The 26619-nt window shown below is 38.9% G+C and overlaps 1 protein-coding gene across 6 annotated transcripts in view; it reads left to right on the top strand.

Annotated features, from left to right (window-relative positions):
- Positions 1-26619, top strand: part of CHD7 (chromodomain helicase DNA binding protein 7) — a 135586-nt gene that overhangs the window by 51858 nt on the left and 57109 nt on the right. For all 6 annotated transcript variants that reach the window (XM_062633319.1, XM_062633321.1, XM_062633322.1 and 3 more), the window contains one exon: positions 21252-21673. In XM_062633319.1, coding sequence (XP_062489303.1) covers positions 21252-21673 — 422 coding nt within the window. The remainder of the gene's footprint in view (positions 1-21251; positions 21674-26619) is intronic.

The raw sequence follows: 26619 nt of genomic DNA, 5'->3' as shown, positions 1-26619 counted from the left end.
GCTTAAAAAAAATAATCCATGCAAATGAAGGTGGCTGAGGTCTGGGATACAGAACCTGAGCTCTGTCCTTGCATCAGCATGCCCTGTCGTTTGGTGAACTGGCTTACCTGGCCAGCTCACTTCTGGCCCGGTCACACATCTTTTCACTGTGCAACCACAATATTACCCAGAATAGTGATGTGGGAGTGGGAATGCTTGGTGGGAGAAAATGGGGACTACGTCTTCTCTGGCAGTGAGCTTTCAGGCCCTTTAATACCCTCACATAGCTCAAGGTCTTATAGCACAGCCCTTGAGTCCTCCCTCAAACGCTGAGAAATTAAGACTTCCATTAGAAGTCAGAGCTTAGTCTTGTTTCATTGAGCTAGTGACAAATTGGTCACATTCCAACTTATCCCCAAATTTTTTTTTTTTAGCTCACCTTTTGATCCTTTTTTCGCACAAATATAAATGATTTGATTTCAGATGTGTGTTTTTCTTTTGGGTATTTTTAGTTTTTTTCCTCTTCCAACTGAACTATTTGCAGGTATTTTGTAACTGAAGGGATAAAAGAGCATCCCCTTTCTAGCAAAGAGAGGTTGGTATAATTTTGTTAGATGTGCATTGAAATGAGGGGAAAATGCCTCCAGTACCTGTCAATGAGCTGTTTTCCCTGAGCACTCAATGGGATTTTTTTCTTCAACATAAGAGAATAGTTCAGAAGCATGAAAAGTTAGGGTCGTGGTTTAAACCCAGCCAGCCAGCTCGTTCACTCACTCCCCCCCTTCTTGCCCTCCCCCTACTCCCGGAGGGATGGGAAGAAGAATCAAAAGAATGCAACTTCCCCCCCAAAAAAATAAGAAGACTAACTTCTCAGTCTTCTTTATGAAGAGACAGAACTGAGAGATAGGATGGCTTAGTGATGTGAGTGTGGGTTTGATCTATAAACTCTGGAATTTGATTTCTTTCTGATTTTACTGACCTTGATATATATCCTATTTAGTTAGAATTTTCTCAGTTACTGGGCAAGGTTGGTAATAGTGTTGCCTCTGTTTTTGAAGAGGAACATGTAGAAGATGGGCATAAAATCTGCAATTTATTCAAAATCCAAATTCATAAACCTCTGGATTCCAGTTCTTGCTTGGAGATCTGTTAATCTTAAACATGCCGCCTCTCTGCTCTCCTCATCACTCCTTCCAGTATTGCTCTTAAGAGTTCAGCTCAAGAAGATGATGATGACTAGTCCAGCAGTTCAAAGCAGAAATCCCACTTCTTTGTATAGGAACTTGGTAATTGTGAGATCTAACCTGAGAGTTGTGCAGTTACACAAGATGTTCAAGAAAACAAGTGGATTTCTCTCCGATCTTCCACTTTTTGATTTGGGAGGAATCTTTGTTCGTTTGCTTCTGTTGTTCCATCACCTGTTCATCCCTGAATCAGTACCGAGGACCTGGATGCAACTCCCTCCTGTACTTCTCCTCAGTGGTTTTATTGTACTAATCAAGCTTAGGAGACAGCAGGTAATGTATTATGCTAAACAAGCACAAAACCTAAGAACTTCTTGTAGTTGGCTCATACTGCATAGGTTGCTGCTGTATAAATTAAATGTGAAGAAATCTGAACTTCTGGAGCTTGGTAGGTTTCTGTGGAATACTGATCTTTTATTTTTGGAAAATTGCAAATATTTGTCTTTAGGAGTGGAACACTCTTCAGTATACAGCACTTAATGTATCTGTGCTATATTGACATAACATGTTGAAGGGAGTGCCAAACTCTAAAGTTTCATCTTTCACTTTCCTATATTTTGTTAAATGTAAACTCTTGTTATTTTAATCAAGATGGAAATTTTCCGATGTAAGGCAAGAGTTCCTGATGGGAATATATACCCACCTACAGCAGACTTCTTTCTTAAAACAGACTGAATAATCAGTTGAATAAGAAAAACATCAGTCAGTTTTAATTGCACTAATTAAATTGTGTTTTATTATGCCTCTGTAATGCCCGCAACCAAAAGAACATTATGACAACAGTAACTGAGAAATTAATACTTCTACAGATATTTGGATTTAGTGTTCCTGTAAGAAAAGAGAGAGGACTCATAACAAGCTTCACAACAAACTTCCTACTATCTAGTACTCAATATCAGCTGTTTTTTTCCACTCTCTTTTTGCATCTCCGTTCTCTCCAGATGGCCCTCCATCCACTTGCATTCTGATACTTCATATCTTTTTTGGCCCTGCAAGACTCTGATAACTGTGATAATACTGTAATTTTCCTTACGTGCGAGTGCTGAATGATATGAAGTGCTTTATTTTATTTTTGGAAGAAATCTTTTTGTACCAGCCAATTGTTTCTAAATATAGTGGGGGGCTTATAATATACAGCACATGTTTGAATTTAAACCAACAGCTTACCATAAAGAGTTGACATCACAGTTTACTTGTACAACTGTATATGGAATATATAGCCATTAAAACTAGTCTGAAACTTTGGGCTTCGTAGTTGTTATTTGTATCTCACTTGGTTAGTGGGATATTGCAGGTGTTTACTGAGGCAAACATTGTCTGTTGTGGACATGGGGATAAACACAATACAATTAAGTAGTCTTCACTGCTTAATTCTTTCTGCTTTAGCCTCATTTGAAATACTTCAGAAAAACTTGTTGAAAACCAGGTAATTCTGTAAGTAAGGCACTGGACTGGGATTCAGGGAGCTTTTGCTGTCTGACACAGGTTGCTTGTTTCATGTTTGTATTGCTGTTGGGTGTGCTTGCAAGGCGCTGTGCAGCAGCAGGGAGTGGGGGACAGCAGAGCTGTTCCTGCAGTTCCCTGTTGCACTGCAAAGCAGCACTGAAAATGTAACTTGGAAACTGCTACTGGCAAGGAGGGGTAAGTTACAAAGGCTCGCTTTAGGCACAGCTGTCTGGTTATAATATAATAACACGATATAAACCAAAATTTAGGCCTGATACTGCTGTAGACACGTGATTTAATACCTCCGCATAGGAATTTTTACATTTTACTACATATGGGTTGTGTAAAGCACTGCTGGAGCTAGGATACTAAAGATACCTGAACTAAAGATAAGGTATATGTTTCATAGAATGGTATTAATCAAATTGGTTGGAGAACTGCATTATGATTTAGACATTATAATTAAGGGTTATCTCAGCTGGTATTGTTAAATGAGGTGTTTGTCCACAGAAAAGGAAGTGTGGGGGTTTTAGTTGGGTGTTTATCTTTTTTCCCTCCTTCCAGTTCTAATGGCACTTTCGGATTAAATTGTTAGTTCAGTTACTAGAGGAGCTGGGAAAAGCCTACCTGTGACATGCCACAAATAACGTATTCAAAGGCTTTTTCATTTGTTGCTGTGACTAAAAAGCTAGAGTTCAAGAAGTATCTTGGGCTCTTTGACATAAATTGATCTTGGACAGCATGTATAACATCAAAGGATTTTTATCAGGTCTGTAATTTTAAGCTCACTGTATCATGAAGTTAATACAATACTGCAATGGAAAGGCCAGTTGGAGAACTGCTGTCTTCCCACTGCAAGAGAAGAATAGAGTTGACTACTGACAATCTCTTTCAGTTCAGTATCTCCTGTTTATCCATTAAGATTTCTTTGAGTTGGTGGTTTCAACCTGTGGTCTGTGTACCTCTGAAGACCCCTGCAGACTGCTTTTGAGTGGTCTGGGAAAGGTAATTAAGGAGAGCAGTTTTATGTGCTAAGCAATAAAAATCATATGGGAAGTTTTTAAAGAGAATTACACTTAGGCTCCTAGAGGCTTACAGGTTAAAAAATGGGAAAAAAATTGACAGAACAGAGTTCTGTGTTGTAACGTAAATCTCACTCCCGATGGATCCACTCAGGCTGGTGTCTGAAATGACAGTGGTTGCACCTAGTTGTGAAGCAAAGTGTATCGGGATCAGTATTGTTTATTATCTTCATCAGTGACACAGACACTGGGATTAAGTGTACCCTCAGCAAGCTTGCAGATGACACCAAGCCGAGTGGTGTGGTTGACACACCTGAGGGACAGGATGCCATCCAGAGGGACTTGGACAAGCTCAAGAAGTGGGCCCATGTGAGCCCCTGGAGGCTTGCCAAAGGCAGGGTCCAGTACCCAGGTCAGGGCAAGCTGTGCTATCTATACAGGCTGGGAGATGAAGGATTAAGAGCAGCCCTTTGGAAAAGGACTTGGGGATACTGGGTGTATGAAAAGCTGAACATGAGCCAACAGTGTGCGCTCGCAGCCCAGAAAGCCAACCGTATCCCGGGCCGCATCAAAAGGAGCGTGACCAGCAGGTCAAAGAAGGTGATCCTGCCCTTCTACTCTGCTCTCTTGAGACCTCACATGGAGAGCTGTGTCCAGCTCAGGGGCCCCATAACACAGGAAAGACATGGGCCTGTTGGAGCGAGTCCAGAGGAGGGTCACAAAGGTGACCAGAGGCCTGGAGCACTTCTCCTGTGAGGGAAGGCTGAGGGAGCTGGGCTTGTGCAGGCTGGAGAAGAGAAGGCTCCCAGGAGATCATATTGCAGCCTTCCCTTAAGGGGGCTTATAAGAATGATGGGGAGAAGGTTTTTAATAGGGGCTGCTGCAACAGGACCAGGGGTAATAATTTTAAACTAAAGGTGGGTGGTTTCAGACTAGGTGCAGGGCAGAAGTTCTTTACAATGAAGGTGGTGAAACATCGGCACAGGTTACCCAGAGAGGCGGTAGATGCCCAGTCCTTGGGAACATTCAAGGCCAGGCTGGACAAGGCTATGAGCAACCTGATCTAGTTAAAGATGCCCCTGCTCATTGCAGGGGGTTGCACTAGATGGCCTTTAAAGGTCTCTTGTAACTAAACATGGTCTCTTTGAGTGGAGTGAGTTCTGTGTTGGCTGATCAAGATTCTGTATCCTCACCTCACTTACAAGTAATGGATTGTACAGTGGCACCTTTTGTTGAAAGGACATGGAAGGAATGTATACTAAAAATGTTACATTACATTGAAGGCAACTGGGCAAAACTGAGACTTTTCTGTGGAGCTGCCAATCTTGTAGTGGAAAGCGACAGCATGAAACCACAGTTACCTGAGTTGTTCAGCAGTTTGGTATTAGTAAGCCGGCTATAAAAAAGATGGGTTTAGCCAGTGATACGTACCCTCCATGTCTGTTGACTTCTTCCATCAGAAAACCTTTCAGTAATTTGAGTTGTTGGGAATATGCTGGCAGGGCAGGCGGACCCAATCCCTGTTTCAACTTCACAGGGCGGAAACATGCAGCCAGGTAATGCGCATGGGGTTACGTAGGCAGCCGCAAACATCCTCGCTTTTCCTCCCGTGCTGCCGTCAGCAGGCTCCTGCCGCAGCAGCCCAGTGCTCTGAGGGAGCCTGTCCTTGACAAGAGTTAACACCTTGATAAGCTTGTTCCTCAGCTCCTGCATGCTGGTTCAAATGCCAGCTTGACTTCTGTGCATTTCTGTGTCTCAAAAAGGCAAAAAGCCTTTGGGTGTACTACTCTATTCTGCTTTGTCTATATCCAAAATATAACCACTGCTGCTTCAGAAAGTAACTCTCTGCATGTAAAGGAATTTTAGTAGCTGTATCTAATTGGATAATCAAAAATTTTTGTGCAGAACTCTGGGGACTAATACATAAAAGCAATATTAGCAGTGCATGTGAAAATATCTACCTTCAGTCCTAGAAAACCACCAATTTATTTTTTGCAAGTCATAAACATAGAATTACTTAAATTTTGATTAGCATATTTTCCTTTTGACTCAGGAACATATTCTGTGAGTTATGAATGCTTGTATTTGTAAGTAAAACAAAGAAAACCTTGCCAAGGGAGCACATATTATACAAGAAAACCTGGGCTGTAAGTAGCTGAATATGATCTGCAGGTTGTCTTGCTCTTTCAGTGATTAACTGTGTAAGTCTGATACACTTACTGGTAGGTATAAAAACTAAAAACTTCCTGTTCTCTGTACCAACTTACCCCAGAACAAAGCACCCCTGTAAATCACCTCATTGCCTCACTGGGTGGGTATGGGAGAAGGAGTTCACAGTGGTAATTATCTGGTCTGGAGAACATCAAAGCAGGCCAGGGACTTTTTGAGGGAAGAATTTGTTCTGTCTTCATTTATCCTCATTGATTCAGATCTTGTGTGTTAGGGCTGTTGTGTATAGGAAGCTTCTTGAGGAAGAATAAGTTTTCCAAGACAACATTAGAAAGAAGTGAAATTCTCTCAGGAGCCTTTTGAATTGCAATATTCCTGTTGTAAGTTAAGACACACGCAGAGCAATTGGATACCAGCATCTCCTGCACTAACCCAGTCCTTAAAAGTGTATCACCAAACCTTAAACAATGTAACTGTGTAAATGAACAACCAATGACCAGTAATTTCATAAATACCTCACTTATACTTTTCTCAAATCTCTGTCATCTGAAGTACTTGAAAATAAAAATGACTTTTGTATTTTTTCATGAAAATTGTCCAAACTAGGGAATAGAAAAGGTATTGCAAAAGGACTGTGGCATTTTTTTCTGTTTTAAACAACACTGTAGTACTTTGTATGTCATTCATTATATGAATGAAGACAGTTTCTAGTCCAAAATGTTATAAATACAAACACTTGAAATCACAGAAGTTTTCCTTAGGGTATCGGAGTAGTCATGTTCATAGCTGCGATGATTTGTGGATGAGAATGAAGTAAGGCTTATAAAAGAGGTAATACCTAATAATTTTTTTTTCTAATGATACTGGCCAGTGTTAATTATACAAGCTTTTTGGGTAACCAACCCCTTTTTTCAAGTTTGAAGGTAAAGCTTCTGTGATGAGCTTATCTTGCCAGCCCTATCATTCTGCTTACTAGAGATTTCCTTCCCATAGAAAATGAAGCATAAATAATTGTTCTATGCATATTTAACTAATTTCTGGAGTAATATGTTCCGTATTTGTCATACTCCAAATTACATTTGTTAAAATACGTTTATTTTTTTTAATCTAAACAAGATTTCACTGTTGATTTTTACTGTCACTATGCATTAGGAGCAAAGTACTTGTAAAGATTGGCTGGGTCATTGAGTTGAGCCTCCAGCTGTCACATATAACCCTCTTATGAACTACTTCTCATAACCTTATCAAAATTCAATTTAAAGAGTACTTGGCTTTTGCTTTCACTACTCCTTTCTTATTTGAAATCTTACCCAAATCAGATTACTCTGAATGCTAGAACAGACATCTGACTTTTCAATTCTAACTTTATTAGTCGACAGTTTCATACCCATCTTGCTCTTGTGCCAATTTTACCCATCTTAATCTTTCTGTTTCATGTACTAGGATCTGACAATGCTTTTATAAATAGCAATCTATCTAAAGTTCTTCTCCTTCAAGATAATTTTTACCTTTGTCTGAGGTCTAACGGTTGTTAATGATCAGCATTTTGTACAGTATTATACTATGGAGCAAGTACTGCCCTGGGTTTGCTGGGAGCCATCTTGAGAGGCACTTCCAATGTTTTAATTTTCTTTTCATTGTACATCGCACCAGTTGTTTATAGGCATCCTTTATTTAAGTACAAACTACTTTAGTCTTCAGCTACAGGCTTACCTTGTTTTATGTAAACATAAATAAATACCAAAAATAATGGGTAATAACTTCAGACAAAAATGACAAGTACTGAAGTATTTCAAGTTTGGAAATGTGTATGAAATACTAGTTACATTTGTGAGGGCTTAATTCCTTTGACAGCATTTTGAAGTTGTAAGATGTCTGCGAATTTCTAAACATCCTGTTTAAAACGAGGATTCTGAGTAAGCACAAGCTGCTCTACTGGTGCCAGAGTTGCAGCAGCGTAATGCTTAAAGGACACCTACTTTGTGATAGCATGTAAAAACACTAATTCCTCTTACTCATCTGCAGTCCTCTTCCCACAGCTTGAGCTCAGGGCTATAATGGAACCTATTAGAGAGAAAAGGTCTATGACTCAGCCATTGAGCCATGCAAACTCTTGGCTTCTTTAATTGGCACCATTAAATCTTTAGTAGTTTTTCTCTCATAAAATAAGTATCGTTGGTGTAAAATGCATCACTGCTGAGGATATATTTTACCTTTTGCCTTCTGATCTCCATGACTTGATCAACATTAGGTATTTAAAGGCTGATTAATCAGAGAGACTTTTCTAGAATTTTCTAGAATTTTCCGTAACTGTTTAGGGAGTTTATCTAAACCAAAAGGTAAGGAAAGCCATTGCACAAGTTGTTATGTCCTCAGATTATTGTCCTTTTCTATTTAGAGGCAGGAGAGGGAAAAAATCCTAGCTTGCCACTGTATTTCATTTTATCTTTGTAGAACATGTTTAATCTGAGGACTGGGTATCTTCTACATGACAAGATGTAAAAAATTAATTCTTGAGTATGTAACTAGGGAAGAACCTGCATGATTTAGCTGATGATTTATTTCTGTGGCTTTGGGTTTGCGGTTTTTATATTTATATATATATATATATAGGAAAGGAGACATGGAAACAGCTGTAGTTTGGGAAGAGGGACAGACACCAGTAGAGGAAATTTAAAGAACACAGAGTTAAATGTTCAAATACATACATCTACATTTGTAAATATATGTGTACATGAGAAAAAAAAAAAGTAGCTTCTAGCTCTACTCTGCTGTCTCCTCACATACTTAATCTGACACCTTAGAGCTTTTAAGCATCAGTGCCTCTGAAAGAAGGATGTGATGAGGACACCCAGAAAATTCTTAATTGTTCATTATCATCTGCAGAATCTGCCTTGTTTGTATCTATAGGTGGCAAGTCATCTTTGGTTATGTTTCTGTGTACCTTGTCAGTTTGTCCTGGGATCAGCTGTAGGAGTTATTTCTCCTTAGTAGCTGGTGCAGTGCTGTGCTTTCAACTTTAAGTATCAAGAAACAACAAAGTAAGTTATAGAAATTACTAAACTATGTAATTTAGTACACATTTTATATGATTGTATTTACAGAATGATAGCAAGCTGCAAAGGTGGAAGTTCAGAAAGATGTGGACTGTTGCTATATGTTTCTTGTGCCTATGAAATAGGATGTAATCCGTGTATGTAGACATTTTTTATTGTTCCCTTCTTCTACCTGTACAAGATCAACTGTGATAGAAACAGCTGTTTCATTTGGCTTTGTTACTTGAGGTATGGCCTGATAATTTATTTACTGTATATTATCCAGCAAATCCAATCTTGAATATCACTGAATCTCATGAAACACATGGCTCTTTTACAGACATTGTCTCTCTTCATATTTTGGTAAAGAATAAATAGCTAAATGAGCTTTTTTTTTGTGGTAATTTTGATCATAACGCAGGAAAACATCAACAACCACTAATTCATTCATCTTCTAAATTCTCCTACAATGCATATTCTCCATTGTATGTACGAGGAAACCAGAACAGCAGGAGTGCGTTAGGCCAGAGTTATAGGTACAGGATTTGGGGCTTTTTAGTGTGTGCTGCACAGAGCTGTATTGCCCTAATGCCAAAGCCAGTAGTTATCTAAGTAGGTACTCTCTTGCAGTTGTGGTTGTGCACCTCTCAACAAGTCCTTTGCTGGAGGTCCATATTGGGAAGAAATTAATACGTAATTCAAAAGGGGGAAAAAACCAAACCAGACAAAACCAAACTAAATCCCTTCTGGAAAAAAATTGAAAAACACTGCAGTGAGTTGAGGCTGGTAGAAAAAAAAACCAAGAAATTATCTTGCCTGACGTTCACTGCTTTCATTACAGACCATCTCCTTGCAGTCTTCCCTTTTCTGTACTGTTTTCAAGGTCTTCTCTTCAGGATAATATCTTAGTCAGACCTGATTTAATCTAGAAGTCTTACCAGTTCTATGTGCTAAATGAGGCAGCAATTCTGGAAGTAACTAGAGAGGAGTCACCATGTATATCAGAGATACTATTGTAAAAAGTTAAGTACTAGGAAGTAAAATTTGTTTCATGAGTGACACTAACAACATTTATTGTTTTCAACTATTTGAATTACTTAATAATTTAGATTGCCATTTAAAAAAAAAAGATGTTATAGTAGTTTTTCTTAGCGTTATGGTGAACTGTAATTCTTTGTCCAAGGCAACATTGCATGTTTACTATTTCACTTGCAGTGTGACTTGCTTGGTCAATGTCTGAAGAAAGCTTTTGAATTTCTGCTGGACAAAACCAGTTTAATGTTGGATAAAAATGAGTTAGAAAAGTCACTCCCATTTATTAGGGACAGCTAATAGAAATAAGTGGTAGTGGGATTTAGGAGTTCCTTTTTCTCTTGTGAAGTGGAGCCTCTTTGTGACTAAGGAAATGGCATTTAGAATATCAAAATCTTAACTTTTAAATAATATTGTGAATCTTCTAGTACTAAGTGTGCTCATCTGGACTGTGAGATTGTAACAACAGCAAGGAAAACACTTTTGAGATTTGGAGCAGACATAAACAGTAAAGACAGGATGATTGAGCTACTGTGGATATATATATAATGATATCAGAAAACACTGACCAAACATGGCCTTTTGGGGAAAATTCTGAGAGGAGGCCCTTTTAATCAGAATAAGTCGGCAAACTTAAAGATTAACATAATAATAATCAAAGTTGGTTTAGACTGGTTTAGCTTTCATTCCCTTAGTAGTGCCGTATGTATTTTACAATACTAGGAGTTCATGGGATCAGTGACTTCTCTGTGCTTTTTAAAATTTGTAGCCAAAAAAGCCTTGAGTACAAGTTGTAGTTTAAAAACAAAAAGTTCCAGCTCAAGTAATGAATCAAAAAGTTTTCATCTTTTGATTGTGAATACAGTGCAACTGCACATTGCGGGGGGGGGGGGGGGGGGGGGGAGAGGGCAAGGCAAGAAAGAGTATTGTATTATTTGTCTAGTGGGGCCTGTTACAAGTCATAAAAATACTGGTGAACTAAAAGTTTGTCAGCTACAAACTGAAACCAAAGTGTAATTATCTGTGCTGGTAGTGCTTCTTTTAGTGCTTTAAGGTAATTTTTCTTCAATTGGTACACTCTATCCACAAGATATCCTGGTGAAATTGAAAAACCCTTGCTGCAAACCATGGAAGAATTCAGAATGTTTGATTATTTTATAGAGATACTTAACAGATGGCATTGTGGAAGTATTGTGGGACTTCAGTAGGACCTCCTGTGTAGAGACAGGAGTAAAATTCAGAGTTTCGAGTCCTTTGTTGCATCTGTTGAAATCTTAAACCTCTAAGGCCCTTTTCTTGAGCTATTGGAGCATGGTATATATACCTTTGGGGAAAACTTGCCCTTTTTTTCTTGAGGGCTTGCAGATAGAAGGGATGAAGTTCTTAGTACAAGTTCTGTATGAATTGCATCCTCTATTCACCAGCTTCATGATCTGATGTTTAATGTCTGTCATTAAGTGATTGATATATTTTTTGATATGTGCAGGCTTCTTAAAAATGCATGTTTAGCAAGTCTAGAATGTGCTGGGGGGGGGGGGGGGGGGAAACGGGACTTTTAAAGCAAAAATGCTGAACTCTTGTTTTCCTAGGTATATAAGGAAGGGGTTAGGAAAGTGCTAAGGTCTTACCAAAAGTGTTCCTAATGTTTTAGAACAAAGAGCATATGCATATTACAGCGTGTGTAATTGCCTAAAAATACATTTGAAAGTATTTTGATGGTGGTCACTGTATCTTACTGTTTTTTGTATGTATGAAGAAAAGCCCTGCAGATACTGCCCTCATTCATTTCTACAAGAGGGTTTGGTGGGCAGCTGAGATCTCCAGCCTGTTTCCCGAGCTGGCTTTCCACACAGGTGTGCTAGACCTGTTGAAGACCTTAGAAGAGGGGCAAGAGGCTGCCCCAGGGCAGGTGTGTGTGTAATGTGGAGCATGGCTTACCATGAGAAGGCTGAAAGAACTGACTATGATTACTGTCTTTCTAAGGCTTCCTGACACTGGTAGGGAGAGGCTGAAAGATAACCAAGCCCAGAAGAAAGGACACGATGGTGCATGTACACAAGTGTGGCACACAGGCATGGGCATGAAGCATATAAAGCTGAGTTTGAGGACTTTTGGGCACAGGCATGATGTAAAAAAAATACATACACACAGAGTGGTGCCAGGCAAATAGACTAGAGCGATACACACTTATATCCACACTGCTCCCATCTGTGCTCATACCCACTCCAAGTGTAGTTCCTCACAGTCTTTATTGCAGTTTGGTCATTTTGATTCATTGTTGAAAAGCATTTCATATTGTCCTTACAAGCAACAGACTAGGGTTCACAGGGTGTCCATCAAATGGGTGGTATTTCTGAAGCTTGTATTCACTTGATCCTTAGGTGCTGCAGAGTGGGCCGGAGGAATAAAGAATTTTCTGGCCTGATGATCTGGCTTCATCTAGTAAAAAAAACCCTAAAGCAAACATGCTGCTTTTCTCTATTGTTCTTTCTTCCTTAGGTTAAAATGCACTTTATTTGTTGTAAAACATGAGAAGATAAAGTGTACTTTATCTGAATTCAGATAAAGCGTATTTTATTAGAGATTTTGCAAATCAAAAAATAGATCACTTCTGAATTTACATATACACCTTATATTGTTATGTTCTTTAATAGTATATATCTCTTACATAAACATGTAAGATTTATATATTTATTACCTTTCACGTATATTTTTTACATATATAGCCTGTTAAATAAGTTTTCTTGTTAACTTGTTTGGGGGCTAGAAGGGGTAGAGTTAAAAAGTACCAGAATAGAAACACTTTCTGCTGTTGCAGCATAGAATGTTTTTGCTGTTACTGCTGCTTGAAGCAGCAAAAGTATACACGAAACTTTTTCAGTTGTCTGCGGTCAGAAGCAGCATTTGCAACATGTATGCTGGTCTTTGATTTTCTCCTTAGTTATAAACCTGGTGCTGTTCACTCTGTGTCACTGTGATTTAGATCTGATAATGCTAGAGAAAAGTATTGATAGAAGTAGATGTGAGCTAATTAAAGTCCCTCTTAAAATGGTTGAGTGACTTCTGTAGAAAAACAAAATCTAGGGGATATATTATCACTTCAGTTATTGTGGGCAGGCTGTAAGCGCTTAATACACCAAGTCAGTCACGACTGTTTTGTTGGGTTTTCTTTTTCTGGGTAGGGTACAGGGTGTTAAGTAGAAATCATAGTTGGTATCAGAGCGTCATAACCTGTGGTTATGGCAGGCAGTGTGATGTAGGAATGGGTTACCCTTCAGAGACAATAGGTCTCTATTTATTTGAACACTGCCCCCTTCCCTCAGGACCTTGATTTCAAAGTGTGGCTGGTGAAATGTGCCCAAGAGGGGGAAGATGTTCATGTTTTAACCAGAGGAACTGTTTCACTTTTCATGGTGGTGCTGAAGGGTTGTGGGGAATGTAGAGGCAAGCCCAAGAGCAACAGCTCAGCCTGTATATATGTTAAAATGATAAGTTAGTCTTTATAATGCTTATGTATTTAATAATAGCAGTTTCAATATTACTACTTTGGTTGAATATGTGAAGGTGTTTCCTCCTTTATTCTCCCTTTCCTGGACAAGTTGAAGTATTGTACTAGGTCTTCTGGAAATTGTTTCATCCTGACACGTTCTTACTCTACTGTGTGACTTTCTTATCTTCCCTGGAGATGTGCAGCCACCACCTTGTTTTTGACCGGTTGGAAGAGACCAGAGTGGTAAACCTTGGATATTCTGTAATCCAAGGAATTCTCCGGTAAGCACTAGATTATCTTGATAGCTGTGCTTGGGCGTAACTTCACAAAGAAACTATCCAAATTTTAAATGCAGGTTCTACTTGGCAGAAGGAAGATGTTAAGAAAAGGATGCTTATGGGCCATTTTAGAGTAGGACTCTTGCTGCTCTGCCTGTCGTTTTCCTACCTGTGGTATAGACTGTATGGCATAAACTCTGCAGAACTTCTGTGGTAAAACTCATGTTGGCATGTTTCTGGCATGTCTAGTGCTTGATAACTGAGCATACAGCTAAAGGAAACCTAATTTCTGTGGTCAGAGAAGGCAAGCTTGAGCTAGACAAGCTGTCAACATGAGCAATACGGCTTTTGCCAGCCAGTACCTAAGTGTCCCACCCTTTCTCTGTGTCCCTACAGCCAGAGCTAGTTAAGACTTGCCAGAATGGTGAGTCTTCGACCAGTCTACATGGCGATGATGGAGGCTGGAGAGTCTGGCTACAGATGTGTAATATTTAGGACCTGCCCTGCTAGCATTAGGAGCAATCTTACGCTGCTGTCTAAGCCAGTATATATTGCAAAGTAATGCGTAGCAAAAAAAGCATTAATAAAATGTTTGTTTTACGGACCGTCACAGTTACATCAGCAGTTGCAAACAATCCATGTGGTAGCTGTTGCAGTTTCTTAGTGGAAAGTTAATTTGCAGTATACATGCTTCATTATCATAGGGGTGGCAATTGTCTGACCAACACTGTCAATTCTGATCGATGGACAGCAACTAGAGAGCTCTCTTACAAGACAAGTTAGTTGTTTTTTGAGCTGTGAACAAACCAGTGGTGATTATTGCACTGACTAATACTCCACAGGCTTAGTAATATCTCTCACTTTTATGGAGCATGACACAGTGTTGCTACATATGATTACTGTAAAATACAATGGGATGTTTGCTTTTTGGATAACCATATTAGTATCATTCATATTTTGTAATCTGTGTTACTCCACAGAGCACCTGACCAGAAAATAGATAATTCTAATACTGGTACTGGAGCTGTGCTGAGACTTAATTAAGGAACTCTGTATTTTGTATAGCATGTTTATACTCTTCCGCATACAGTAATCGGGTGATATTTTCAGCTCCACTGAATCCACGATGATCAGACTCTTGCATTACTGGCTGAGGGCATTCAGATTGGTTTTAATCACTTCCACTGCACTGTTAGGATGCTGCTGGCATCAAAATTGCAGCAGTTTTGATTCAGAGCTTTTCTGAAAACTTTGGATCAGAAAGTCTTTAACTTTTTAGTAGTTGCACCTGATTTTTAAAGATGGTCTCCATTAGCAGGCACAGAGCAGGAAGATTTAGCATATTCTTAGCATATTCTGTTCTATACTAAGACTTGTGTAAGAAATAAAATGGTCTTGCAGCAGCACTTCATTAAAATATGAACTTTTTTCATGCAAACTGATTTTTTTAATTGTGAAGTTGTGTCTTGCTAAGAAGGCATTAATAGAACATTGTTTTCCATACATTTTAATCTGTGTTTTACAGAAGTATGGCAAAAGAAAAGTACAAGATTCCTGTTGGGTCTGTTTGCAAAACAGACTTCTTTCATTTTCATCTGGTGTGATACCATTCCCTTTATTGCAGAGAAGATTGCTGACAACAGTTACTTTATAAATGCAAGTTCTCATTTTTGAACTACAGTGTTTTTAGAGAAGTTTCTGAAATACTGAGATACCAGTTGTCACATTGCCCAAAGTATTTTTTAGATTAGTAATTATTTTCATAAAGTAAAGACATACGCCATCTTTAAGACAGCAGTTCCACAGAAGAGGGAAGGAATCATCATTCACAATAAAGGAGAAGAAATGATTGGTAAAACAGACTTCAGAAAAAATTATGTGTGTGAGCAGTTTTGAGGATGTTTCTGGACTTCAGTTACTACAGGAAAAAATACTGTACAGCTGTACTGTTGTTGTATGTAGGTGCTCATATTTGGTTGCCATTCCGGAGGTGGTGCTGGTTCCTGTTTACTCTGGAGCTTTTACTGGTATGTGAGCTTTGCAGATGGGCAATGTCTGAGAAGATTAATGTTATTCTAGAAAAGCCACAGCTTGCTTCACATAGAGGGAGCACCGGGACAGGCCTGATGCTGAAAGTGTTGATGAAACAAGTTGAGAATTGCAGGGACAAAGCAATGTATGGAGACATGATGTGGAAATTTACCAAATTGGAGGATAGTCAAGATGAGTAGTTTGTTCAGAATAATCCAGAGGGATGATGAATCCTCTAATTAACCTTTGAAAGGAAGAATCATGGAGGCATTTCTACCTGTGATGGCTTTTAACACCTTGTGGACTGTGCTGTTGGGAAGGATACAAATTCAAAACCTGTGATCTCTGTGGCAGTAGGTAGAGCTGGTTCCAGAAACCATGCTGTAGTCTGTCTTCTGTTTTAAAAGAACTTTGTTTGCAGGTTGCAGTTTTAACTTTTCCAAGTGAAGGTAATACTGTAACAGGACCACAGTTGCTGCAAATGAGAATATTCAGTAATGATTTATCTAATGTGCATAAATATCCTGGAGAGGTCTGTATTTTGGAGCCAGTGGGAACTGAGTGAGCACTGGCTCTACTGTTAACACAACTTGGGTCAAGAAAATTTAAATAAAGTGTGGTTACAGTAGATCTTTTTGAAAATATGAAAAAGCTTACAGAGTCTGAAAGGGAAAATGAAAGTAATCCTGGTAAAAAGGAGCTTTTTTGTTTGGTGCTGATGTTTAAATTTCATGAAGTTAGCGAGTCATGTTGCATACTTCGCTGCTCTTCCTTCATTCTCCTTAAAGCTCAGTATTGGCTCAAGTTGCTCTCTACTAGGGAAGCAATACTCAGCTACTTTTAGTGCTAAAGTACAGTTGATTGTGGTTCAATCCTTGTTGAAGCAACAGAAAGATTCTCCTCCTTAACCTCCCTCCCTGCCACTAACCCTGGCTGGATTAATCCTACATGCTGTCCATCTTGCCACTTCACGTAACAGGCCTGGTTTGAGATATCTTTCTGTGCTTCGGGCTGCAGGGAATGATCTTGGCTCTATACGTGGAAGCAGCTGTGAAATGCAGGCAGCCTCGCTTTTAATTTTTCAAATCTTGGTGATAGCATGTTTGGAAGTTTAAGTTTGAATTCCAGGAAGGTGAGATTTTTACACTGCATAAATGGTTTCTCAAATAATGTTTTCATTTGTTGGCTTTTACTGATAATGCAAAAGCGTATTTTCCTCCTGGGTAACCTGTTGAGCTGCAAATTATTTTAACTCCTCAGTTCCAGAAGAATCCCTGGTTTGCTGTAATAAGCTGTGATCTTTAGGAGTGTCCTGCATTGTGATATTGCATGTTAATAGCATTGATTAACTGTCAAGCAGTGGGAATTGATGAGCAAATGTCCATTGTAAAATGAAATGGTATCAATGAAGACTGTACCATGTGCCTGGTTAGGGAGGTGACGAGCCCCAGTAGTCGCTGGTAGGAGTATTAATGTGAGCTCCAGGTTTTTTCGCATGATTAAAACAGGCCATCTGTTCTTTGTTAAATGTTTACAAAAACAGCTTTTCTCTAAAAGATTTAAAGAGATGTGGGTCTAGTAAACACACCAATATTTTTAAGCACCTTTTTCACCTTATTTCAGATAATACCAAAAATAATTCTGCTGCAATTTCAAATAGGATGAATACCTATTTTTGTTTAATCTTCACTGTTTCTTTTCCCTGGAAGATTAAATTCGGTACCAACATACTAAATTATAGCTTTGTTATTATGAAAAGCAGCAGGAGAAGCGATTTCTGTGAAGTATGCAGATAAATGTTTCACTCTTTTGGTCAAAATTTGTAATGTACTTTTTTTTTCATTTCATAAATGGAAAATGGGATCTTCCGTTAGAAATTGTGAGCCTCTAACTAGAGTTAATCCTTTGTCGATGTAAAGAAGTAGAACTATTTGCAATAATTCCCTGTGGTAGGCTTAATCTAATATTTGCTAGTGAAAGCCCATTCTTCCTTTTTTCCCTTCTGAAGAAAGCATAGGCAACTGGTTTGGGGTAAGAAAACACATCTTTCAAGCTGCTTTCGATCTCCTCTTTTTACTAGGTTTGTGCTGCTCCTACACAGCTTCACACTAGGGAGCAATGTGGGGTTGTCAGTTAGGGATAAACTGTTTTAGCATATTGCAAAAGTGTAGGCACAGACTTCCTAGAAAAATAAAGTTAATCAAACCCATTTCTTTGAAAGAGTGCTACAATTTAAAAGATCACATATAAGTGTATTACAAAATGTGCCAAACTGCAATGGGAATGGCATGTGGCAAAAGTATTTTCAAGTAAAAGGAAATATAACCAGAGCCTAATTGAGGCACAGTTGGCTTTTGTAGCTTAATGTTTCAGGGACTGTGAATGCTATGAAACAAAAACATAGTATTTTAATTTGTATGCTTGGTAATGCACATAACTTGGTACTGTTGGTAAAGGTAAGTTTGTGCATAAGGTTTAAGTCTAATACATAGTCTGAGTTGTTTCAGAGCACGAGAAGGACTCTTTCGGCTAAGCTTTTTGAGGTAGTAAGAATCTGAATTTTCATAGGATGACATCTTCCAGAGGCTGAGCACTACAGTGTGACAATGATTGCTGTAGCTTCTGTCCACACATTAAAACTACAAATGTCAAATCATGAAGGGCTGACATTGCTGTTGTGGAGACTTGGAAAGCTGTCTGCATTATGACTGTGCTGGAAGTTGAGATTTCTAAACCAACCAACCGATGAAAACTCCCCCCAAGTGTTAGAAAGGAAACAAGGATTTTATTTTTTTTTAATTGGATTAAAAAGGTAATGAGATATAGTGAAGCATGTATAAAACTTCATAGTGATTTCAGTGTCATGGTTTGTATCACTAATAGAAGGTGCAACCTTGAAAATTTTATAGAATTCGATTTATATGGCACTACTGGAGTTCTTGTGGGTTTTGGTGTTTGTTGGTTCGGCTGTTTCACATGTGTAAGAGGAATTAAAATAAACTGCCAGTTCTGATTTGTTCTAAAAGGTTTTTAGATCGTTGTAAAAGTTTTGCTTAATACGGCAAACAAATACTGTAGTGCCAAACACAAGGTACTTGTTCAGTACAAATTTTAAAAATCATAAAAAGAAAAACTTAGTTTTCTTATGGTGTGCACAGCGAGTGAAGAGCATTTAAAGAGAGTATTGAGGTGGACAGCGCAGTGAAGGCATTGATGAAACTTGCACTCGGTCTCTAAAAATGAGGGATGCATGAGATGTGAAATAGCAGATAATACAGAAATATACTGACTATCTGAAATGTAGGTTAAAAGTACTGCTCTGAAAATCTGTGGATAAGAAGTACTTCCAGGTGACCTGTGTAACATTTCCTGTCTTCTCCTACCTAAAATTAAGTGTTAGTACAAGTATGTAATTGTACAAGGTATGGAGAAGACAGCTTTGTTCTGTGTCACAGAAAAAATCTGAGGAGGCAACCAGAATTCAAAACCAAGGAGAAGATTTTAAAATACTTCTATGTAATGCATAGTTGGACTGCAGAATTCACTGGTGCCACTGACTTCCTGGGATCGGTATTTTCTATACAGATATCCACAGTCTTTGTGAACTTCCCAGAGTGAAGACATGTTATGGGACTAGAGATTTCTAGCAGAGGTGTAGGTTCATACTTCAGGATGCTTAACATGAGATTGCCTTAAATTGGAGCTGATATGGTGCTAACGCAACAGGTGCACCAGGTTTGCATTAGAGCTGAATTTCCACTACAGCTAAGACCCGTAACACTAAAAAATACCTTAATAAACAGGTGGAGGGCAGAAACATGCAGAAGTCACCCTGGAAGTTCTGTAGACCTGTCCTGGAGTCTCTTCCATGAAGAACTGTTAACTTCTAGCTTGTACCATTCAAGCTTCTCCCAAAGAGCAATAAAGAGTTGTCTTTTTCTTTAAAACCTTGCTTCTTCTGTTGTTTGTGTAGCTTCTGAGTACGTGAGTTTATTCAGGCAGAGTGGGGGTTTTGCTACTGTGAAGAAATGCAGAAAATAGGACTGCACTGGTTCAGTTTGTTTATGTTCAGAAAACAGTATTAATAGATTTAGAAAAATACACATGCATTCACTTTCTCATGTAATGATATTAAGAATTTTATTTCCTAAATCTTAAGTGCACTGCTTTTTTAGATCTAGGTGGCCAAAGCATATGTCTCTGTATGCCCATCAGTTCCCCTTATGCTCAAGGGTTCTGTTTGTAGTCACTCCTTTGCATGCCTGCCACTCCAAAGTAAGTGCAGTTTGAGTAAAAAGCAGAGAAAAGGAAATGTGAATAGCAGTGCCTAAGTGTGTGTAATGCTATTCCTAGAAGTAAAATTCTGGTTTGCTCTAAATCTAATTCTGATTCTAAATTTCTTCTCTCCAGTTCAATGGATCAAACACCTTGAATAGGTAGACTTCATGACCATGACTAATGCAGAACTCTTCCACCTAGAATCATCCCAGCTTAATTTTTTAGGGAAGAAAAAAAGGAGAAGAAACAGAGAGAGAGGATGGGAGATGGTTTGACCATATATGTGGTTGTAAGAAAAGCAGCAGTAGTGTCATGCTATTACTTTTCTTCTTGAAAAGCACTGTCATGTTGCATTTATAGCTGCAGGCAGGCAGAGAGGAGAAGCAGGTTAGAGCTTCAATATGCTTCAGAGTCATGGTAGAGCTTGGACCTTTTTTCATTGCAGATTCATGGATCTTTGTGCAGAATAGAACCATTAAGAAGAAAAAAGTTGCAAATATAACCAATATGTTTAGACCAGCCACTTGACATTTGTGTAATTGTACCTAGGTTTTCATGTACTTTGTAAGTCTGGTGTAATCCTGGTACACTGTAGAAACTTCAAAACAGACTGTTTTTTCAGGTTCACAAACACTTAAGGTAATTCTCTGTCCAATCTGTAGCAGGAACAAATCTGTTTCAATCACAAGTAGGGAGCTGTGGATCTTTGACATAAAATGTTGCATTATATTTCATTTTAAAGTGGCTTAATCCTTCATGTGCTGATTCAAAATACCTCCTGTCACAGCTGTACCAATGTAGATTGCCTTGATTAATTTTTTATAAATGCAGCCTGTGAATATACTGTATTTTCCTTTGCATGTCTAGAAACAAACTTCCAGTGCAACTGAATAATTTGTACCAAGTTATTCATTCTACTAACAACTATTTTGAGATATTTGAAATAACAGTTGCTTTCCTTTTGCATCTGAATGTTGAAGACTCTAAATATTTCCTATGGTTCCACTTTACACACAAGCTTTATAATGATTTTACTCTTGCTATATCAAGAATTTCTGGTCATTTTGCATGTTTTAACTGCAGATAGCTTTGGGGTTTACTATTTTACTGTACAATGTGTCAGACATGCTACTGGGTTAAACTTCTGCTTAGTATTTTCTCTGTCTGTAACCCCTTGCTCCAAAAGAGTAAAGTTGTAGAAATAAAAGTTGCAAATCTCCAATTCTTTTTCTGTTTGTCTCTCCCAGCATTCTCCGTCGGAACCCTTTTTAGAGAAACCAGTGCCGGATATGACTCAGGTTAGTGGACCGAATACCCAGCTTGTGAAAAGCGATGATTATCTGCCAGCAATTGAGCCACAGCCACAGCAAAAGAAAAAGAAAAAGAAAAACAATCACATTGCTGCAGAAGGTCCAAGTAAAGGTTTTGGTAAGGAAGACTTCCCTGGGGGACTGGACAGCCAGAATCTAAGCAGAAACTCAGTGGATTGCTCCCAAGAAGAGAAGAAGAAAAAGAAAAAGCCCAAGACAAAAAAAGAACCGAAGGATCCTAAAGAACCCAAGGAAAAGAAGGAACCCAAGACCCCCAAAGTCCCTAAGACCCCAAAAGAGCCAAAGGAAAAGAAAGCAAAAAATACCACGCCAAAACCCAAGACCAGCAAAAAGACAAGGTAAGTCAGGAAACTTCTGTATGTGATCACAAAAAAAAACCTGTGTGTTTGTGGGATTTCTAGAGCATCTGTGCTAAATGGTGTGGGTGGAGAGGAAATCTTGTTTTGTCGTTTGCCTTCTACCATCTACAACATCATGTTTTTGAAGCGCTTGGGCACATTTCTCTTGTTTGGCTTTCCTGTTTATGGCTTCACAGTTATTTTAAACAAGCTGGAAAGGCAGAAGGTTAATTTTTCTCTCAAGGCATAAAATTTTCTGGATGTGTTAGATTTCTAAACTGACTCTCTGCTAATGCTTATCTGTCCTTGTGTGTGGTTTGTGTACTAAAACATTAAATTGCCTTAACATTAATGCATGTTTGACCAAATCCAGAGATGAAGGCTTAGAGTAGACAGGTTTGATGATATTTTTCTCTCTAAAGTACTAAGGTACTTCATATTGTTACACGCTGTACAACCCTTACAGACACTATTTTACACTGACACAACCCATGAGCTATAAGCTCTGCTGTTCAAAAGGCATTTTTATATGAATACTGACATATCCTTACTGCAGGAATTATATTCATTTTGCTGTTTTATGTAAAGACAATTTTCCTAGCAGAAACTCACTGTGGATAAACCAGATGCTTCAACTCTGTTTCTTACCTGTTCTCACTCAGTGTGTCCCTTTATCAGGATAGGCTTAAAATGCTACAGAGCAGTATGAGAAAGAACAAACTGCTGTTACACATGAGTAAATATGTCATAGATAATAACATAGATTCTTTCCTTACCCCTCAACTCCCTAAATACCATGATTATAAATGCTTACTTGAAAGAAATCTGAGAGGAAAAAGACATTAAAGCTCATTTTTTTTTTCTTTTTTCATTTGTACCTAGAATTTCTTACAACTGTTCTGAATCTGTTCCAAACATCTGAATCTGTTTTTCAGGATGTGGCTAGCATTATAAAATATAACTTCCAGATGGAAACACAGCCAGACTTGGTTAATCCAAATCACTTTGCAAAATCCATTTGTATAGGGTTTAAAAATTGTGGTTAATGAATCAGCTTTGCATATATGCTTACAAGACTTACTCTTGGGTAGGTCTGTTACAGCTATATGGCTAAATGGGCCATGGACAGTAAGATGTTACTTGTTCCTGTAGCAAGAAAGGTAATTTTCCCTACTAGCAGAGACAATGTTTCCTGAAGAACTTATAAACACTGCCTAGTAAAATCAAATGTTGTCCTGAACAGGTTATAGTAACTGGTCAGTAAATGATAGTTTACTTATTGCAGAAGCTGCTTTGGCTGTGTTCCAGACTGGTCTGAGAATGGGGTTTACATATATGGCAATTCACAGCTTAGAAAAACTGAAATTATGTATCTCCGAGTATGTGTTTTTGAAACCCAAACACCGTATCAACCAAAATAACCTTTTTGTTCCATTTCCCTATACCCAAAGATTTAGAGGCTGACCAGGCCATATTGTCATGGTATTGAGCATCTCCCAACAATTTTTGCCACTAAGTGTAAAGAAGCTTTTACTGCAGGACTTCTCAGTTAGTGCAGTTTTACAAACTCTTTACGATGAAGCTCAAAGAGGAATGGTTAGAAGGAGCCTGCTCAAAACCATGCATGGGTTCCTCTGGCTGCGTTGGACATTAGCCTTCAGAGCTAGTCTGTCTCATCCACTCAATCCTAATATCTTTTTGTGCATCTCCCTACATCTTGGGGCGTGCCATGCAGATTAAGAGAAGATCATTTCCCTTGAAGGAAGAAATCATTGCTTTCTTAGTTGTATTTGTAGGAAAGTCTTTATTCTCTTTCCCCTGCAATGACTCTTGTCCCTGGGTGGTTAAATGAGTATTCTAGTAAGTACTAAGTCCTGTTGTTTTACCTGTGAGAGAAACATGTTTGGACCAGCATTCGCTATTCCTTATGCTTAACTCAGGGGTGTGGAGAAAGTCCTAGTTTTCCCATAATGGGTTTGTGTCTCTGTTAGCAAATGCTCTCCTGAAATCAAAATCGTTCTCATTTTGTGGTCTTGTCAGCTTCAGTATCAAACTTCTTTGAAGAACTGTGAGACTGTGTTGGGATGCTGTGCTGCCAAAGAATGTTAAATCAGTGAAAGAACTTTGCTTACTTTGGCAGCATCACAGACAGGGGAACCTGTCCACTGGCAGATCCCTGAATCAAGTTTTTAAATAAATTAGCAGTCCAAACATTTAATCATCTGAGCCACAGTATTTCAGCTGCACTAACTCTGGAAAGGAAATATTACAGCAGCTGAGATGAGTGAGATTAATGCAAGGTAACACAGATTATGGATGATTATGTGGAACTAAAATACTTTTATCAAGTTAGTGTCTGGCATATATTTACTACTACTGGTTCTGTTGCTCAGTATTTTGCTTTTAAGCACTGAAAGCAGTAGAGTGATTTTTAGATTTCTGTATTCTGTACAAAACTAACAGCTTTCATTCCTGAATCAGATGTTTTTTAATAGTTTTAATAGAAGCGTTTTGCACTCATGTAAAGTCCAGGTAAATAAAGTCAGACATAGAAGATGTACTTACTGAAGGGCAACAGTTTTTAGGATAGAACACAACAAGCCTTTGATAGTTAATTTTGACACATGCTGTATTAGAGTATACACACAGATAAAAGAGTCTGGTATTTAAGTATCTTAACCATTTTGTAATTTAATATAGCTCATAATTTAACCCTGCTATTTCAGTTCCAGTTTTGAGTAACAGTTCAATCCTTTTCTTAAACAACAACAAAAGAACAGAAAGTGTATCCTTCATGTGTCATCTCTCTTTGGTGTAAGTTGCGACAAAAAGAGCAGCCTGGCTCCCTGAAATGCACCTTCACATGAGGGATAACAGTCAGATTGGGAGAATGGAAGAAACTACTTAATTTCATGCTTGTTTGAATTGCATGTTCCATGGCATCTTAACAAGAAGGAAAATATCCAAATGGGCTGCTAGTATGTTATACTACATACTAGGTGATTTTGAAACAAACATTACACTTTAATACTGTGCTATTACACTTGTAGTGGGTGTTAGCCCAATCCTGCCAATACAGAAATACAAATATAGGGGTGGTTGAAAAAAAAAAAAAAACATTTGCAAAATAAATCTGTTGTGGACCAAACTAGTCAGGTTTGAAAGCAAAATATAGGTACACCTGGGATCACAAGTGAGGGTTTTTCATTAAGTTGTGTGAGTGCTATTATGTGGGCTGTTAATGTTATGGAGCCAGCTTTGGGCACATACAAAGCAGGCAGGTTTTTCCAAAAGTAGATGGACAGGGAGAGGCAAGCAGTCCTACTGAATTGCAAAGTCATGGCTCAGATGTCTGTTCCTCCTGTGCTTGTCCCTGGAGGAGATAAGGACCACCTGTTTGAGAAGATCACGCTGCAGCACAGCTGATACCTCTCCCACTGCTTCCTATGAAACCCTAGAGAGTAGCCACTGATAACGGCGGGAGAAGCAGGGAAGGTCAAATGGTAGCTCTTTGCAGGAGCTTGTCCCTCCTCCCATCTCCTCAAAGCAGCGTGCTGCGCTTTGCCGGGCTGCCCTTATCTGCTTCCTCACCTGTCTGTCGCGGGGGGAAACTCTTCGTCCTTCCCACACATGCAGCAAGCAGCCTGGGATGCAGGGTACGGCGAGTGTGTTGCTGCTCACGAGAGGAGTGCTAAGCATGAGCATAATTACCTCTTTCAGAGGGAGGTGGAGACTGACTTTTTTTGGCGCACAGATTTGCTGTTTGTTGTATCGGAAGGGGGATGGCTCATGGCCACGGAAGCGGGAAGAGGCTGTGCGCAGGGGAGTAGTGCGGGCAGCAGGACGCGGCGCCCTGGGGAGCTGGAGGACAGGAAGAGAGGTCCCGAGCTGTGGTGGTAGTTTCCACTCCCAAGCTCGGATCATCCTGAGCGGGGCAGGAAGGGGCTGCCTGTGGGAGAGAACAGGAAATCGAGCGAGATTTTCATGTGTTCGTCCACTGGGGCTGTTCCTGTTCACACCTGTCCTCATCTCCCTTTTGAACCAGCACAGCTGCCAGATATTTACCTTTGCCTTTGCTGCAGGCAGGTCTTCTGGGCTTTGCTGTTACTGAAGCATACTTATGAGTAATGTGGCTGAGATTTCAGGCTGGAAAAACCCTTATTGTCCCTATTTTTCCTACTTTTGTGACATATAAAAACTAGTTAAAAAGAAAAAAGGTTTTGATTACACTAGGAGCTTTAAAAAATAATAATTGTTTTCCTCAGTTAAGGTAGTATAGAAAGCCTCAAATCTCTAACTTAATTTTGAGAGAGTGGGATTTAATTTCCACAGTGCATGTGTAATTTTTTTTCTAAGCCAGGTTCAAATATGCATTTGTCACAGGACAGTATTGCCAAATGGTAAAATAGGGATCAATGGTCTGTCTGACTTACTTTATATGTTTAAATTACAGAAAAAAATCATCATCCAAATTGTGATAGCTGTCATAAATTACACTAATAAACAGATCTGTCAAGTTACCCAGATCAGATGAAGTAGTAGCCCAATGTAAACATACAAGCTAATTACTTCCCCTGTTAATCCTGTGAAGCATGCCATGCTTTTGGGGGTATTTTTGAGTCATATGGTTTGGCCCTGTAAGTTCCTGGAGTTTGACCCAGCTCTGTAGGTGGCTGCTTGACTAACTGACACAACACACATTGTTGAAGTTTGGATGCTTGTCCTCAAATTGTGTAATTCAAGCTTTCTTGTCAGTTGTCCTACTTGCGTTTTTCCTCTTCAGTCTGTTCTCCTTGTTCACTCATCTGACCTTCTGTGGGTTGTCTTCTTACTGATCCCCTTTGGTCAGTGTGCTGTGCAGTCTTCGAGGATAAGAGGATGGAACCAAAAAGTGGTATTGGACAGCTAGATTGTAAAACATCTAATCTGAAATGTCTGTGTTTGTA

Source organism: Pezoporus occidentalis, unplaced genomic scaffold (assembly GCF_034315485.1).
Source record: "Pezoporus occidentalis ecotype Australia unplaced genomic scaffold, CSIRO_AGI_Poc_V1 ctg4, whole genome shotgun sequence".
NCBI classification, from domain to species: Eukaryota; Metazoa; Chordata; class Aves; order Psittaciformes; family Psittacidae; genus Pezoporus; species Pezoporus occidentalis.
Note: the sequence above shows the minus strand (reverse complement) of the source record. Positions and strands in the feature narration are given on the sequence as shown.